Source organism: Hakea prostrata, chromosome 5 (genome assembly GCF_041222555.1).
Source record: "Hakea prostrata isolate BN-2017 chromosome 5, UWA_Hpros_2, whole genome shotgun sequence".
Taxonomy (NCBI): domain Eukaryota; kingdom Viridiplantae; phylum Streptophyta; class Magnoliopsida; order Proteales; family Proteaceae; genus Hakea; species Hakea prostrata.
Window position 1 is genome coordinate 19,570,743 of NC_142604.1, and position 18,564 is coordinate 19,589,306.

Here is an 18,564-nt window from a genome sequence, read left to right on the forward strand (position 1 = left end):
AGACAAATTCACTTTCTAGAATCAGGGTAACCAAATAGGTTTTTTTTACAAATATGATTCAATAGAACCTAATTCCACAGACTCATGAATATGATTCTATAGAATCTAATTCCACAGACTCATGATTCCCTACAGAAGTGGATTCCAGGGAATTGTGGAACAAATGCTTCCTTATGTATTTATAATTTACAATATTCAAATTTGAATTCAAAATAAAAAAACTTGAATTCAAAAATTGAATTCAAAAAAAAAAGGAAAAAAAAAATTGATGAGTAACTCGTTTGGATACGATTGAAGCAGTCGATAAGATTGAATTCTTGGAAATCCAGCTCCAGCGAATATGGATAAATCATAAATTGATGGAGTAAAGAAAAGATTTGATGAGTTAAATGCCGATACTTTAGATGAGTAACTCGTTTAAGAAGCATAGTTTTCAGAGAGACGATGTGTTGCAAAAAGACGTTACTCTCTCACCGCCGGCAAAAATCAACCGTTGTTTACTCACTTTCCTTTCTGTAACCGCGAGTAAAAAAATAACGACGGTTACACATATAAGACGCAAAAAAAATATATTTGATTTCATTAATATGTAACAACTTACAAAATCAAGATTCAAGATTCAAACAAACCATGACAGTTATTGTTCTAGTCACAAGTAACTAAAACTTACAAGGTACTTACAACTCAAAAAAATAATACAGTGGTACGGCCATATAGAACAGATCTTGTTCAAGTAAGGTCGTTACAAGGTACTACTTAGACCATAAGAAATCAAGATTCAGATTGTTCTGGCATTGTAAAGCGACATAATGGGCATGAATTCTTGTACTCCAACCACTTGATGATGCATTGGCTGTGAAAAAAATGTGAACATTCCAACTTTATGATGTCAGCTCCTCCCACGTAATCATCCATGCAAATCATACACAAGTCTTCAGAAGAGGTATCCTGTAATTTCTTGATCTCCAAAGCCTCAATCGAAGATTTTGAAGCAGGAAGCAAGCTAAAACCTTCATCTTCATTCAAATTGGCTTCAAATTCTCTAAGTTCTTGCCAAAAATCTACATATTCAACCAAACAGACATCAATAATTATGACGATCTTCAACTCTCCATTATCTTTGTCGGTTTTGTGGAACTCTGCCTCTTCAGAAGCAAATGTAGATATCTCATCCTTCAATCTCTCAACAGAAACAGTAGGGATCTCAAGTTCTGTAAGCATAGTGTGGATATGACACTTACTAACTTGAGGGATAAACAGGCTATCAAACTCAAAGTCCAATTGTTTCACCGGTGACAGATTAGTTGTCTGCTCATCAAGAATAATTGAATAGCCATCATCGTCTGGGAATGTTGCCCTAACATCCTTACGTTCAACCACGAAATAGAAGTTGACTCTCATTTTAGGTTCAGCAACAGTGTTCTCTCTCTCTTGAAATCGGGAACTGAGTGATGAAATTATTGCCCGAGGCCCATGACGCAGAAAGTGAGGCATGATTGAGTGATCCGAGAATTTCAAAACGAAGAAAAAAGAAAAGGAAAAATGGCAAGATATGATAGTAAGAGAAGGAGCTCGCCAGTTATATATAAGATTAGATAAGACTCCTAGTCCTAGTGGTATTAGGTAATCCTACTAACAAACTGATAAGTGGTTAAGTGATTAAGTCCTAAGCTGTGGCGGAGATTCGTTTCAAACATCATATAAGACACGATTCAGATCCAACGGTTCATATTATTGGAACCCAACGTGAACAAATTTCTAGTTCAAAGTTGTCCGTTTGTCTTCACTCTCACTCTTCACACTTGTTGACACTCTCCTCCTTGGACTCTAATCACCAAATTCCGATCTCAAGTGTCTCTCGATTCCCGGGGATTGAGTGAATTTTCACTTTTAGCCGGAGGTTCTACTTTTCAGGTAACGTTTCATTGACAATTGGCTTCTGCTTCTAGTTTAGCTTAAAAGACAATTTGAACAAAGTAGAATAAGAGATGAATTCATTCGACACTAGAAAGCACTTGGATTTCAGTTCAATGATAAGAATTCTGAGTTGGGTATTTCATTTTTCTCCTCTCTTTTATCAAAAACAAACTTGAAAAGAATTGAGGAAAGAAGAAAAAGAAAAACTTGATTGATTGATTTGATCCAAGGGTTTATGATGGTTCTGGGGTGTTCCTCATAAGTCGCGGATCAGAAATGGAATACCTTGAAAGTCTAAGCGGTTGAAATAATAATGAGATTCTCCTCAGAAGAAAAAAAGAAAGAAAGAAAAGTTGTGTTACATTCTAAGGAGCCTTGTTTACTTGTTATTGCTTTTGTTTTCTTATTTCTAACCAGTCCTGATTTCTTGGGCTACCTTTAGTGTTGCACAAAGTTAGTTGCTGAATTGTTTGTCTTCGATCTGTTCTGTCTTTGCAGATTATCTGGAAGCCAGTGAAGAATTGATTTTATGATGATTATCTTGGATGCATTTCCTAGCTTGGTTCAGAAAAATCCCTTTATGAAACTTAACAGATGCATATTGGGTCAACATGATTCAAGTAGTTGGCGTGTCTTATATAATCGTTGCAGGCACAATGGGCTTGCATTTGGGATTCAGGCAGTTCATAATAGTGACTTTCAGTCAACTGTCAATTGTCGTCTCTCTGAAGAGGTATTATTTTTTTTTCTCGTAGGGGCTTATTATGGTACATATGTGTGTTGATCTATTATTACCACATTGTGTTTATCATTAGGATTCACTTGCAAGGCTTTTCAGCTGAGAAGCAGCTGGAACCTTTGGATTGGATATTGATGTAACCCCCAAATTGGGGGTCAGCTTACAGATTCAATCAATTGAATTCAGCAGTAAGAGTTAGAGTTCCTGAAACCCTGCGCTTATGGTGTAGGGGCTGATTAGGGTTGTTAGGGCTTGTAGAGAAGAGAAAATAGATTCAGGTAGGGTTTAGAGGCTAGGATTTATTAAAACACATACTCAAACCTTGATGTTCTGGGTTTCAAGCTTGAATTCCAGAAGTCCAAGGGTTTGGTTGGTCTGATAGGGCTGAAATAGGGAAGGAAGATCACTAGGGTTGGGGGATGAGGTTGTCAAAGTTTAGGACAGATCTTATGGTTAGGTTGGTGAAGATCTAACCTTGAATTTTGGGTCTCTAGGGAAATCTGAAAATTTCAGAAAATTAAAAGAAGGTGGTACAGGAATTAAGGTTATAGTTTTTAGGCTTTTGTGAAAATGATGAAGTGCCATAGGGATGGGGGAGGAGTTTTAGATAAGATGTGACAGAGGGAGAAGAAATCTAGAAACTAGGGTTAAGGATTTGGGGGAGGGAGATATGGATGCCACAAGCAAGAGAGAGAGGGTGCGAGTTAGGGTTGCAATGGGGAAAGAGGGGGGAAGGGTAGGGGCAGGGGTGGGAAACATTACTTGTTGAAGATGAGAGAGTCGAAAATTGCAGAAAAATTAGAATGCTCAAGGCTGCTGCAGGTTGGAAACCTACGACTCCACTTGATATCTCCTTCAATTAAGTTTATTAATCATCAAAACTGATTTGTTTACAAGTGTGGGGCTATATTTTTAGCCTTACATTGAAGGACTCAGCAAGGACTATTAATTATACAAATTGCAAATGTAAAAGGATTTTTTACTTGGGACTCCTACTCCACTAAGACTCTCTCGTCTCATCCTGGAATGATCTAAATTACACAAGAACAGTAGGACTAGTCTCCTAGTAGAATTTGGATTACAACTACAAGAATCTTTCTCTAAGTAGGACTCCTAACTAGGCTAGGACTCTTTAATAACTTAGCAGGAACTAATTCAATAACAAAATGAAATTAAGAACAGAGCCTAATAAAATTCTGGTTCTACATAGGTCAAATTGGGTTGGGCTAGGGGTACCAAAATGACCAAAATGCTGCTATGCTGGCTGAAAATTTCTGGGCTGCTGGCATGGCCACAGGGTGCTGGCCAACTTCCCTGGTCTGGTTCACTTCAGCTCTTTTTACAAACAATAACACAACTTTTACAACTACATTTTTCCTTCTTTTTTTTTTCCCCTTTGAATAAGTGATTTTTGTATTAGACATGGATAAGGTACAGAAGGCAGTCTCTTGAGAAACCCAACTGAAGAAAGAGACTCTTGCAAAGAGAGAACCCCCCCTAAAATCTGAGAAAGAGCCTCTAATATACGTCACATACTTTTGGGTAAGCTTCTTTAAGTCTCTAGTTAATTCTATAGGTTCCCACTTCAATTGGGCATGCCCAGCTGAATATTTGTCATGTACTCTGCTAGTTGGTTGTGTTCCCTCCACATTTGCACAAATTACTTATCATGAAGGAAAGTTGCAAGCTTCTGAATTTCCCCTCTTAGAGATTTTACTTTCCAAGACCCCTCGGTTCTCCCATTGATTATGTCAATTGCTAACTTTGAGTGTAATCTTATAGAGATGTCTGAAGATCCATTCTGACAACAGATCTGTAATCCTTTATGAATCGCTTGCGTCTCCATTACTAGCACTGATAGTTCTTCTTCCTTTCCTGCAAAAGCCACTACTGGTGCTGCTGTTTCCCTTCTTGTCAATCCTTCATAAGTTGCTGCTGAATTTACTAAAGCCCCATCAGAATGCTATGCAACCATATCTGCAGAGGTCTAAACCAGGAGCAAGCTTGTCATTTTGTCTTCCATTCAATTGTATGCTCCATTTCTCAGTTTTGTAAGAGGCCTTAGGGTTTCCTCACTAGTAATGGGATAGCTTAAAACTTTGTCTTGTCATCAGCTATCATGCTACAATAATCTGCTTTTTTGTCCTTGACTTGTTTCTAAAAATTCTGAAATTTCTTTCATTCCAAAGGTGCTGAATGGTTGAACAAATAACCAGTTTAGCTATAAGACCTATTGTCTCCTCTGCATATGTATACATTCACCCATAATGCAGTGGCTATGTCTCCAATCCTTTTCCTCCCTCATTGTAGAGCATCTTATAGATGCTACCCGGTACCAATGAAGTGAGAAAGAACAGGTGGTCTCTACTCTCTCTTCCTGCCCAACAAAGGCAACATTGTCATTGCACTGAGATATTTCTTCTAGCCAAGCTTTTCCATTTTGGTTAGACATCTGTAGAATATTTCCAATCTGTGAATGACTACCTTGGAATGTTATTTGTGAACCAAACCACCTTTCACGTGCCAACCTCTTGAGTTGTTGTGATGGATTCCCAAACTGATTTGGTAGTGAACTGGCCTGTAGCATTTCTTTTCCAGACCATCTTTACTCTGGTGTCAACCTCTCTCCACTTGTGGTAGCTCTTTCCATACATCTAGCAAGCATGGTGTTCAGCCTGTGCAAGTCTTGCAGCCTTCGCTTTTAAGAAATTTGTCTGCCATCTTCATATATTCTTCCAGTTTGATCACATTAATTAGTTAGCAGAAGCAATTCTATTTCTGTTGCTTAACACTTTTATTTTAGATAGTAAGATCGTCCAGCCATACTCTTTAACAATGTATCTTGAGCTAGACGCATCCAGCTGGTCAAGCGTTCTACGTGATACATATTCACAAGTTGTCTCTGTGAGGCATTGAATGATACAATATATATGATGTTATTCAGAATTGATTCTGCTAGGTAATTTCCTGGGGATTAACTAGTTCAGAGAAATGCGGAATGTTGGGAAGATGAGGATAATACTTCCGTAAAGAACATGACTGAGAGAACAGAGCCAGTATAGAGTGTGAACCCGGTGCTGAAGGCTTCCACACAATCAGTGTCTGAGGGGGAGGGCAATTTCCTTATGCAGTCATACGATTCGTACCCCAGCAGTTTTTGCTAAGAGAATAGAGCCAATGTAACTAGATAATATTCTTTGCACTTGCCTAACTTGTCCTTCATGATTCACTTTCTAGTTGGTAGTGTTTCTCTGACTCTAACTACGTTCTTCATGAGAAGGACAAGAATGTATTGCTGAAACTTAGTATGGTGTTAAGTTCCTTGTCTTCTTATGTGCTTTTGCAGGTGAGGTTGGAGAAGAAAGCAGCTTCTTGTGGCCCCATACCTGAAGAATTTAGTTGGCCTTCTCCAAATGATGAGATTCCTTTTTGGAAGAAGGACTTCCCTTCATGGGATGTAAGCAAAGAAAATACAGTTGACATAGAAAAAGATTCTGATCTCTTGCACATTATTCATGTCAAATACATTTGCTAAAGTTTATCTAAATAATTTTCATTCAAATTTAATAATATTCCGAAAAAGGGAAAGGTTTCTTTAATTACTTGTAAAGGAAAAGGAAGGGCATACCCAATATAATATTTTTCCAAGATACAGATACAAAATTCCTTACATTATGTACATTCCTCTGATTTAACCAAGATACTTAACTGAAGTCTTTTATGAAGGTTCTAATTGATCTTTAAACTTTGTTTAAAAGATCTTAGTCAATCAAATGGTCACCAATACCTGCACAAATTCTATGATTCTGCGGTGGGCTTTAATTTAATTGCCCTCCTTCCACAAAACCAGTCCAGAAATGGAGCCATCTGTCACAATGCACAGCCTTTCATATTAGGACTTCTTGATCAATGTATTAATAGATCTTTAGGGCTGTAAAGCACAGAAACACTGGCCCCGATAGAGCTAAGAAGTGTATCAACATCCTTAGGGAAGATACATGCACTATAAAAAAACCCATTTTCGGCGACGCTTTTTTTTTCAAGCGTCGCCAAATGTAGAGTTTCCCTGACGGTTATTAGAAAACCGTCGCCAAATAATCATGTTCCTAGGAAAATAGGTATTTTCGGCGACAATTTATAACAAACCGTCGCCGAAAATAACAACAAGGCAACACTTAGTCCAACCGTAAGGAAATCAGTATTTTCGGCGACGGTTTTGCTATAAATCGTCGCCGAAAATGCATAAAATGCCTAAATCCAAACATATTTCCCGACGGTTTGTAGCAACACCGCCGAAACTGTAAATACAAACATTTTCCTTGACGGTTTACACGGATTTTTATTTACGGCAGCAGTGGCCTTGATTTTGCCACATCACCAAAATTTAATTGGATGGTTGAGATTTAACTAACGAGGGTTTATGTGTAAATACTGATTTTTGTTTGTACACTTTAAGAGGTTAAATTTTATCAATTTACAACCTTACATCCCCATTCACCCGATACCCAAAACCCTTTCTTCAATTCAAACTTGGCACACCGACACTGCTATTTCGGAGAGAAACACCGGTGACATAGCTCCGGCCATTGAAGGTCAGCAGTTCTCGGCGATTCATCGTCTTCTAGCCAGCATCGCGTGAAAAGGCCAAACCCTTTCACTGTTGAAAGTTGAATTAATTCAATGATAAACGTAAAACCCAACTTTCTTCGCCCACGATTTCCTCCATTTATTCCGTTCCGTTCGGTTGATCACAAGTTCTTGATTGAATTTTGAAACAGTAAAATTATAATTTCTATCTGCAAAGAGGACTACAGGTGGAGAGTTTTGCAAAGAAAAGGAAAAGATGAATGGTGACAAAGACGAGAAAAGAGAAGAACACGACCCCATTGGATTTCCCAATTCTCATTTCAACTCTGTGGCTGCTTTTTTTTCTCTCTCTCAACTCTTGCTGTCTTCCACGAGTGGAATTCTAGGATCGATTTCCCTCCCTCGCTTTCCTTCTGCCCTGTTTTATGGCTTTCATCGTTCTACTCTTCTCTGATAGCAAAACGAGGGGATTAAAATCTCTTCCTTGGGTTCTGTCCTGCTTCTTCATCTCCATAAACAAACTCAACACATGGATTCTAGGCGAGTCAATGTGAATTTCTTTCTGGGTTTCTTGTTTTTATTTTTTGCTTCTGGTTTATGGTTTTGTTTACGGATGAGGTTAAAGGGTTAAGATGTGTCGAAATGAAATGGGTTTGTTTGTTTAAATCAGTTTTTTTTTTTACGGCCAAATGAATATATGATCTTAGACTCTGATTCAATTCATGGGTTAGATTTTTCCGAATGCTTAGCGGATCATGTCTTTCTAGTCTCTGATCCAAACTTTAGATTCAACCGTAGGACATCAGAGGAAACAATGAATACCAATAAGGCAATAACAGTGGATTCAAAACTCACCAAATCTAACGATTCTTGAATACGATAAATCTTCGAGGACTGCTGACCTTCAACGGCCGGAGTTATGTCACCGGCATGCCCTGTATCTCTCCGAATCGTGCTCCCAAATAGCAGCGTCGGTGTGAATGAGAAAGATAGGGTGTTGGGTATCGGGTGAATGAGGGACTTAAGGTTGTAAATTGATAAAATATAATCCCTAAGAATGTGAAAAGAAAAAAAATCAGTATTTACACATAAACCTATTTTAGTTAATCTCACCCATCCATTTAAATTTCGATGACATGGCAAAATCAGGGCCATCGGCCTGCTGCCGCAAATAAAAATTCCGGTTTACATTAACCGTAGCCAAATAATAGGATATGGCAGGAAATTCTTATTTCGCCGAAAAGTCTTAAATTGGCCACACTTCTTTATTAAATGTAGCGAAATAATATTTTCGGCGACGGTTTTCTGAACCGTCGCCAAATATCAAATATACTCTTCGCGCTCAAGCTTTTCATTCTCCCGCTTTCATTTCCCGACTGGTCTCTCTGTCCCTCTCACTCATGCTCTCTCCCTTTGTTTTGCAGTATCGCCATCACAGCTATCGCTCTCTCCCTCCAGCTCGTGCTATCTCTGCCTCTGGTCGCTCACGCTCGCAGGTCTCTCTCGCTCACGCTATCTCTCCAGCCCTCTTAGCTCGTAGGTCTCTCAAACGTTTGTCTCGTTAGTTTTAATCTTTATTTTGCTTTAGATTCGTGAGATTTGAGGTTCTCATCTCTGTATCCTTCTAAAATTTGTTTATCAAATTGCAGATTGGTTTCTTAATTTTTTTTTGTATAATTTTTACTTTCGTGTAGTGAAAAGCAAGCAAGGGGTAGCTAAGGCGGCATCACCTCTTAAGAGAGGCGCCGTGTCGGTGCCTGAATGTGGTAACAAGTAAGCAAGAATTCGTTGAGTAGATTCCCTCTTTGCTTGCACTATGAAGTATTACCTTGTATTACTTGAGTTATAACACTTGCGGTGATGATTTTGTCAGATTTGGGGATTCCCGGCTATTTCAATTTGGACTCTGGAATTTTCAACCCCTGTTCAAACTTGCATGTTTGATTACATGGTCAAATCATATTTCATATTTATCTTCGACATAGCTGCTATTTCTTGTAACCTGTAGCGGTGGGACATGGGAACTTTAATATCCCAGCTTGATTTGTTCTCATCTAGGTTAATCTGTTACACATAATTGCTGGTGTTGTCTAACCTATCCGTTTTATCCTTGAGGAATATTAGTGTTGTCTACTTAATAAGTTGAAACTTGTACCTAATAGGATATATAAGATTCAAGTATGAAAATTCTTAGGATCAAACTGTCAGGGAAACAAAAAGAAGAAAATCTGAGGACTGGTAGTGAAAGTGATATAGCTTTCTAATTCATCTATTCAGGTATAGATTTTCATCACAATTACTCAACTCTGGTTATTGACACTAGAGTCAAAAAGAATAAGTTGTGCCGAATTGTATTAACAATTCTTTGTAGTTTTTATTGACTCTTTTACTAATCCTTCCTAGGATTTTGCAAGAGTCAGATGAAGTTACAGGGCTGAAAAAGAATGTGATACAAATTTCTGCTGGTTATCATCATTCTTCTGCTATCACAGGTATTTGTTGGTCCACTCATCAACCACTCTGCTATGCTAAACTGTATGCTTGTCTATTGAATTTCCGGTGATAGGTGGCAATGTTGTTGTGTAAGTTTGGTTTCTGGTACATAATCAGATGCCATGTCTTCAATTCTTTTCCTCTATTATTTTTCTGCTTCTTATTTCTTGTGTTCATATGCTCTCTTGTAGCATCCTATCAAGTTGAATATAGCAGCATTTGTTTTCCGTGGTTTACCTCAAAGAACTTTACAATTGGTAATGTGTTAATGGGCAGGAATATAGTATTTGAGTTGTAGCTTAAAGTATTTGAATTTACAATAATGTTCAACCTTCCCCAAAACAGTTAAAAGAGTGATAAACCTGGAGAGGCTGAGCAGAGGTTAACTTGACATGGGAAATGCTTGAAAATATAAGTAACCCTACCAGGGGGAGGGCCCCCCAAACCTGGCAATGGTACACCTGTGTCTCTGGCTCAATATCAAGCCGTGAACATTAAGAGCCGTGTGTGACCAGAAATGTTGGATTTCCACTCCTTTATTACTAGTTCTACACTTAAAAACATTTTCTAAAGATAATCAAAGCTTGGTTTCTGAAGATGATCAAAGCTTTGAACCGATAAATTTGGTAATGTTAGATATGTATAGTTGTTGTTGTGCATTTGACAGATGCCTAAGACACTGCTTTGGAGTAAGAAAGTTCACTTATTTGTGTCTTTGTTCTTCCTTTCATCTTAGGCAAGTTTAATTCAGATAGGTTTGCTGCATTTTTTCAGTATTTGTTCTTGGTTTATGAGAATACTTTGATTTTTTCAGTAACCTCAGAATCATGAGAATACTTTGATTTCTCTGAGTCAATGAAACCTGGGTATAAATTTTATTTAGAAGTGCACTTGATGGAAATGATTTTTCAACTTGAGAACACATGAATGTTTTATTACACTTTGGGTTTTTGGCAGTGTTTTACTATACTAGGATTTATGGGGTTTTTAGATTCTGAAAGAATCCCAGCATCTAAAGTTGAAATTCGCACCAACCCAGGGGGAGTGAGAGATTCTTATCCTTCTAGGATTTTTTTAACTTTCTGTTTTTGGGTGAATAATAGAGGCATATATACTTAATTTGAGTAATATCTCAAGTAGATGAATTAATTTCATTTACTTAAATGATGTTTGGTTAATTTAATTTCATATATGTCTTGGTTTTGAGCCTATTACCAAGAAAAATGAACGCTGTTAGACTTGAGTAATATCTGCGTGTCCCAGTTCATTCATTGTCTTTTGAAATGTAAAAAGTAGGCTTTACAGTAATCAGATTGAAAGACAAGCCATCTTTGAGCCTTGAAACCACCTTCTCCAATTAGCTGGGGGGGAAAAAAGAAGAAGAAGAGAGAAAACCCATGTTTCTGTTGTTCTAATTTTCTGGTTTTTTTTTTTTTTTTTTTTGCAGGATTTTTTTGTTGTTCTAATTGCATATGCAAATGTTGCTGCAAGCATCCTTTGTCTGGTTTCCTTGGGCATTGTTCTCTTCCTTCATCATCGATTGACTTACTTTATCCTGTTTTTGCTTGATTTGGTATGGTGGCTTAAGCGGATTGCGAATTTCTTTTATTCTTGATGGGTACATAATTAAATTTTTATTATAAACTTCGATTGCTCTCTCTTTCAAGTGATTACTGTATTGGTGATAGCTGCTTGTGCTGGAGTAGGTGCAAACTGATCTGTTACTCATAATCAAATAAATCTTAATTTACTTTACACTCAGTACAAAAAAAAACTCATTTTTGTAGATTAGAATAACAAAATTGATTGCTTAATTAACTAGGTACATTTCTGTACTATAGCAAAACATATAACATTATGTTGTTTTGTTCCAGATTTAGAATAATCCTTATTAGCTTGTATTATATTTCCATACTTTTCTTCTTCATATGTCTTATTTTTTGTTTGTGCTATTGCAACTTGGGGGCTTTAGGTTGGGCTGTTTGTTGGGTTCGGGTTGTTTCCAATGAACTGTTGGTTCTTGGTGTTTTTCTAGACCGCTACTAAACCATACCTATCTAATTTCTTGATTTTCTTTCAACAGGTTTTCTTACATTTCACTCTTTTTCAACAAATTTATAAAGTGTAGGGAAACTATACCTAGGCAATGGATTGGAAAGTCGAAAGATCCAAATTTTCGTTTGTCTTCACAGTATAGAGATGAAGTCAAGAAATTTATAGAGCATGCATTTTCATTAATTGTTGTGGGAGATCGAATCCTTTGCCCATGTGTAAAATGTGGAAATCAACTATGGATGACTAGAGATGTAGTATATGAACATATGGTGGTTGATGGAATTTTATGGAATTATACAATATGGAGTTTCCATGGGGAAGGTTTTTCTTCACATTCAATTAGTCAAGTTAACACAGTGTTACATGATGAGAGTGAAACACATGATGAACCTTCTTTTATGGGTTTCATGGATTCTATGATGGATGATAGTTTTGTTCCTACGATGAACTTTATGTACCTTGTTTCATTCCTGTTGAGTGACCATTTAATGTTAACATCGCAGGCTAAAGAGAAAGAGATGAAGATGCTGAAGGCTTTACATAAAGCAAAAGCAGCCAAACTTCAAGTATGTTAATTTGTTGAGATATTTTTGTTTTAGTTTGGTAATTTAGTGATTTGAATGGAGAAATACCTTAATTGTTTTTTTTATGGATGACTGTAGTTAGGATTTGGTACATAAGGTGATAAAGAGAATCTAGTCATAGATAAATAGCTAATAAAAGAGTCATTTTATGCCCATTCAGCTCTAAAAGTTATGTTAGGCGACAACACCTTGACCACCTTGATTTCAGGTCCTAGTTTGAGTTTGAAAGTTATGTTAGACATCATGGTTATATATATAAAATCACTAAGTTGAGCCAATGATTTACCGAATCAGAAATTTTCCTTTGAACGTCGCTTTTTGCTTGAGAGAAACACTCCTCTCAACTCCCTAGACCAACTACCAGCCCTAGCCAAAACCCTAAACCTTCCAATTGGCTGCTGCAACTTGCATACAAGGTCCTGAAACTAGTCCCTAATTCTGGGATTACATCACTAGTTCTCTGTTTTCCAAATTTTCTCAATTCAGTTCTGCAACTCTAGCATTCATCTACAGCATTCAAGCACTAGTTTCAGCAAGTAAAGTCAGTCTTCCAGCTACTGAATCCAATTCAGGTCATTCCCAGGGAAGTCCAGCCCCCACCCCCACCCCCATCGCAACCCTTCCCTAAGCCCTGTTCTGCCCCTGTGCAACATAGAGTTCCCCTTCCCCTGTCTTCATTGTTAGGCACCTTGATTTCATTGATATTTGAGATTTTCTAATATTGTATTTTAGAATTTGGAGTATCATTTGTATGTTGTATAAAGGAAATGGACAGAGCAAGCTATTGAGAGTTCTATTAACCTTTTGACTATTTTTTGTTTGCAAGATAATTTTTGAGAACATCCTAAATGAGAAAATTCTTTGGCATTCTGTTTCAAGTGACTTGTCATGTGAGGCCCAAGACTTGATTAATAGGTCAGTTACTACAAAACTATTAATTCTTTTTGTCACATTAATGAGATGTACTATTATTTGTCTAGTTGTCCCATGAGAACACGGATTTGCAATATTGAAAGACTACAATGTAAGATCTTGTTAGTTATAACAATTTTAGTTACAAGAGAAAGAAGGTGACCATATGAAACAAGAATGTGGTTCAGATATAGATGACCATGAGGATGCAATAGCACAAAATGTCTGCTTGATCTTGTTCACTTCCTGCATGTTGGCTATTTTCTGAACCTTGGTTTATGGTTTTGGATCAAAATTCACCAAATAGTAGGGATTTAATCAATAATCAGTTTTGTTGTTCTTAGCGTTTTGATATGGAAAAGGCACCTTTAGGGAAAATAATGACTTAGATTACAGTCTAATGTTCTGTCTTGTGTGATAAGCAACATGGTGCTCCTTAGCCTAAGTACCTTGGTTTAGCTATAGAAGGCGTTATGCAATTCCACCATCTAAGGCTTATTCATACTTAAGTTGGTTACCCAAAGGTTTTGTGCAAGCTGGCCAAGATCCATTCTAACTTACATTATGATCTTATTCTCTGGGTCCTTTAAAACAGGATTAGGTTTTCATCATTGTCCTATATCCCTGCTCTGATCCTTTTCTGTATCTTCACCATAAAGTTCTCACTTTGCTTTCTCGTTTTCATTACCAAGTTAGTATTTGGCAGTGATGGGGTTTTATGTATTTTTTGATTTATTTATCTAATGTTTACATGGTTCTAAACTTGGTTGCTGAGTAATTTATTTGGTTTCATCAATTAGTTTTTAGTGACTATATTCTAAGCTGGATCATTAGTAGCAGAGACAATACTTTTCTTCCAAGGAGGCTAGGCATTATTAGCAGTGGTCTTGAAAGTAATTGACCCTTAAAAGAAGGCTTTGGTGGTGGGTCTACTTAGTTTGTTTTCCATCATATACACTCCCTAAGTCTTTGGCGACCCTGAGAGGACAGCAGCCAAGTGCTAGCTGTCACATGATTAGGCCTTGTCTATGAATATGAGTGCTAACTCAAAGCATGTTTTATCTCTAAAAGAAAAGGGACTAACATTCTTTGACATTTTGGCAATTTGTTTACATGCTTTTTTCCTAGGAGTTCCACCAGATAGTATGATATATTGGTGGCACTCATGTAATCACTCATGATGGCAACTGGTTCATCACCAATGAATTCCAAAATTTGAAATTTGCCTCTTCAACCAAATCACTGAAAGTGGTTGCTGTAGACAAGGAAAATGACTAATGCCTCCTACTTCAGGTCAATTGTAACAATTTTTCATTGTATTATATAATGATTGATTGTTATACAATATTTTTTTTTGTAGTGACGGTTTTTTCTTCACAAAAGATTACCTAATATCTTGTCTGGTGCTGTTTTAGCCTTTTCATAAGTTCCAGAGTTGACATCTTATATATCAATTGTGAATTGGTGTAGGATATTGGAAAAACACAAGGACACATTCAGTTTACTTAACAACAAGGTAAGCATAAATTAATATTTTACTTGTGTACTTGGTTCTACATTGGACTTTGGAAGGATGAACAACTGAGCAATGTTTTACCTGCATTTTCTTTTTCAATGATTTAACCAAATAGATCCTGGACAACTTAGATTGGTTTGGGTGGTGCACTTGGGATGCTTTCTATACCAAAGTTGATCCACAAGGAATGAAAATTCTTCATGAAATTTGAAAAGGATATGAAAATTCTTCATGAAATCTCCCAAGATATGAAAATTCTTCATGAAATCTGATGATAATTCATAGGAAAAGGAAAAGAATAAGCAATTTTCATAGGATTGTAAGAAAATCAATTTCTACTTGTTTTTAGTGAAATCTGTGCTCTTTTCTTCTTCTTTGTTTTTTCCTTTGGAGGGGGTGGGGGTGGGGGTGGGGATTGGGCGTGGTGAGGGAGGGGATCCTGCTTTTTCAAGGCAAACATCAAGAGAATAACTGACATTGGTATTTTGACTAGGAGGATGGCTAAGGCATTGGTCTTTATCCTTGAGAGTTCTCTGTAGTTACTAAATTATAATTTAAATGTTTGTGGTGTTGTACAATCTGAGTCTCTTCTTGCATGTACTTCCATTCCTGGGTTAAATCTCTATTACTGAAAATTGCCATTCTTTAAAGAAAGTAACAGGACATTGCCTTGGGTATATAGGGTTCTTTGTGGTTCCGACTAATACCTAAAGTGTTGCTGCTTGTTTTCATTTATTTGGCCATATAATTTCCATTCGGTGTTCTTTGGGTGTAGAATATTGCTCTTCCTCAATTTTGAGCTTGTGATGCTTGATTTCTCACTGTACTTTTGGTTGTTACATTTTGAGTACTGTATACTAGTTGATGGTGTATACTAGTGATGCGTGGTTACATTAATTGTGTGGCTAGTACCTATAAACACAAAATCTGCATCAATGGAGCAACAAATCCTTGATGATAAGAATGCAGCCCATTATTCTTTGGGTCCAAATTTCTTGAGATATTCCACCCTTCAAAAATGATGCAGGCACTGTTAAGAGCCAACTCTTAGGAGATCTCTAGAAATCTTGTAGAGTACTTGAAACTTTTCAACTTCCTAGTATACACTTGATGATGAACAAGAAGGGGAGCATATACAACATTTAGAGGTTGTTTTTTGGAAATTCATTTCTTAGAGGCTCTATTGACTTTGGATAGATAATTGTGGCAGGTTCTATCAGTTTATGTCTGGTGTTGGTATAAATTTTCTTTGGGAGTTTGTACTTCAAATGTTGGTTTTCATCATTTGGTATATTTTTACATGCTTTCTGGGCCTTGTCATTCACTGGATATATGATGCAGGTGTGTAGGGGTGCTGATAGGGCAGAGATCTACAGCCTGGCTTTCTCTTCCTCTGCAGAGCGGCTTGCTGTGTCAAGTGACAAGGGCACTGTTCATGTCTTCAATCTCAAGGTTCCAGGAAATGATAATACACACATTGTATCTGGTTCCAATAATGCTACTGCATCAGGTGGTTCGTCACTTTCTTTCATTAAAGGTAACATTTTCTAACACATGTAGTGGTCAGGATTCTATATGAAATCATCTGATTTTTCCTTGTGTGTTTCAGGTATGGAAAATGAATCCAATTTTATTCTCTAGAAACTTGAATTGATACAGAAGTAAATGAGAAAGCTAATCTGTCTAGCCAGAGGGTATGAACTTGATGCAACTGATATCCAAGTTCGTAGAGACACTTAGCACTGTCAAGAATATGTTGATATAACAAGAAACATCAGTCATTTTCAAACCAAGCTTTGTAAAAATACTAATATTTTTTTTTTCCCTTTCCTTTCGTTGTAGTAACATATTATATATTTTTGTTCATTTGGAATTGGTAGGGGTTCATGTACTTCAGATCAATTGTAACAAATTTTCATTGTATTATATAATGATTGATTGTTATACAATATTTTTCTTTAGGTACATGAAAAATAGTGCATATATATATATTAGGATTTTGATAATTTTAAATGTTATTTGTCATTTTAGGTGTCTGTTTGTTTTATGGATTAAGATGTTGATTTTCATGAATAAATAAATAAATAAGTATTTTTGGCGACGGTTATATAATGAACCGTCGCTAAAAATGCGATAAAATACTATTCAAAAGTTACTTTCGGCGACGGTTAACAAGCAATCGTCGCCGAAAAGTCACTTTTATGGCGACGGTTATATGGGAAGTCGTCGGCCAAATTTGGATTATTGGCGACATTTTATCTAAAACCATCTCTAAAAATACGATAAAAATGCTAATAAACAAAATCATTTTCTGCCACGGTTAACAAGTAACTGTCGCCGAAAATCCAATTTTTGGCCACGATTATAGAGAAACCGTCGCCGAATCCATTTTCCCAGTCACACCCAAAAAACCATCGCGGATTTTCCGCGACGTAGGTATAGCCGACGTCAGCGGCGACGGTAGGAAATCGTCACCCAATATTTTTGGCGACGGTAGGAAATCGTCGCCCAATATTTTTGGCGACGGTTTATGAGTTTTTGGCGACGGCAAAAATGCCTTTTTTTGTAGTGATGCTCACAGATGACAGATGTTTTCACCAACTTTCATAGGATTAGTTTAGAGCGGGTGAGCATATGTACAATTATAAAGTTGCACTCAAATAATGCATGCACGTCCTCCAGTGAATTTTGGTGCCCTTTCTATGAAGTTACCTTCTTCACCAATTCATTGAATCCCCAATACTTATTAAATGAAATTGAAAACCCAAATGGAAAAACAAAAATGAAATTCAAGGCAAAAATGAATCTATTGATATAGAGATTGACCTTGAAAACAGTTGAAGAGATGGACATCCTTGTACAATGGTTCAGTCGTATACAGTTGGAGAAGGAAAGGTATAAAGACATACATTTAAAGTTTTAAACATCATCATAAATTAAAGGGTTTTGCTTGATTGATAAAAAGGGTATTGAGGTCATCTACAGTCCCTTAAATGGTAGCTATGGAATTTTACAAAAATGAAGGCATAATATAAAACTCATATGAGTTAAACACTACTAAATGATCAAGTGTTTGATTATTTTACCAAGACTTTGATTCCATTTAATTTCACTTCCTTCACTTCTCTGCACACTCGCTGCAATGCCAATAACAAAACATGGACTCTAGATTTATAGCCAATGGCAAGTTGGCTATAAATGAAAAGAGATCCAAGAGGTTGACATTAGCCAGGTGCATGAATGAGACCCTAATTAAATTGAGTATTCGTCGGACCTCTTATCTTCAATTATAGGATCATGCAACATTGGACCCAGTACATCAAGTTGTTGGTGGTGGTGGTTTGTTTAATTTGGTACTCTCATAAAGTTTTGGTTTTGCCATGTTTTATATTATGTAGTTACAATTACATAAAATTATATATTACCCTTAACAGGAGAAAAAAAATTAATCCAAATTAAATAAGAAAAAAATTGTCATCTCAATAGCGCTCAACCCAATAATAAATGGTTGTTCAAAATGATTCAGGTTGAATCTACTCACAGAATCAGGGTAACCAAACAGTTTTTCAAACATATTCACTTTTAGAATCAGGGTAACTAAATAGTTTTTCAGACAGATTCACTTTCAGAATCAGGGTAACCAAATGGTTTTTCAGACAAATACACTTTCTAGAATCAGGGTAACCAAATAGGTTTTTTTACAAATATGATTTTACCAGAACCTAATTCCACATACTCATAATTCCCTACAGAAGTGGATT

At 36.7% G+C, this 18,564-nt stretch overlaps 1 protein-coding gene across 2 annotated transcripts; it reads left to right on the forward strand.

The window, feature by feature from the left end:
• Positions 1-1,683: 1,683 nt before the first annotated feature.
• LOC149015632 (autophagy-related protein 18a-like) lies at positions 1,684-16,638 on the forward strand. 2 transcript variants are annotated; one of them, XM_089154921.1, is made up of 11 exons: positions 1,684-1,914; positions 2,416-2,650; positions 6,003-6,113; positions 8,668-8,779; positions 8,938-9,735; positions 11,184-11,309; positions 12,295-12,357; positions 13,202-13,290; positions 14,758-14,803; positions 16,145-16,340; positions 16,413-16,638. In XM_089154921.1, exons 7-11 carry the CDS (start codon positions 12,310-12,312, stop codon positions 16,442-16,444), a joined length of 411 nt encoding a protein of 136 aa, XP_089011047.1. In that variant the 5' UTR covers positions 1,684-1,914; positions 2,416-2,650; positions 6,003-6,113; positions 8,668-8,779; positions 8,938-9,735; positions 11,184-11,309; positions 12,295-12,309; the 3' UTR covers positions 16,445-16,638. The 2 variants fall into 2 exon arrangements, with proteins under 2 accessions (XP_089011047.1, XP_089011046.1); XM_089154920.1 differs by lacking the exons at positions 8,668-8,779; positions 11,184-11,309.
• Positions 16,639-18,564: the final 1,926 nt, after the last annotated feature.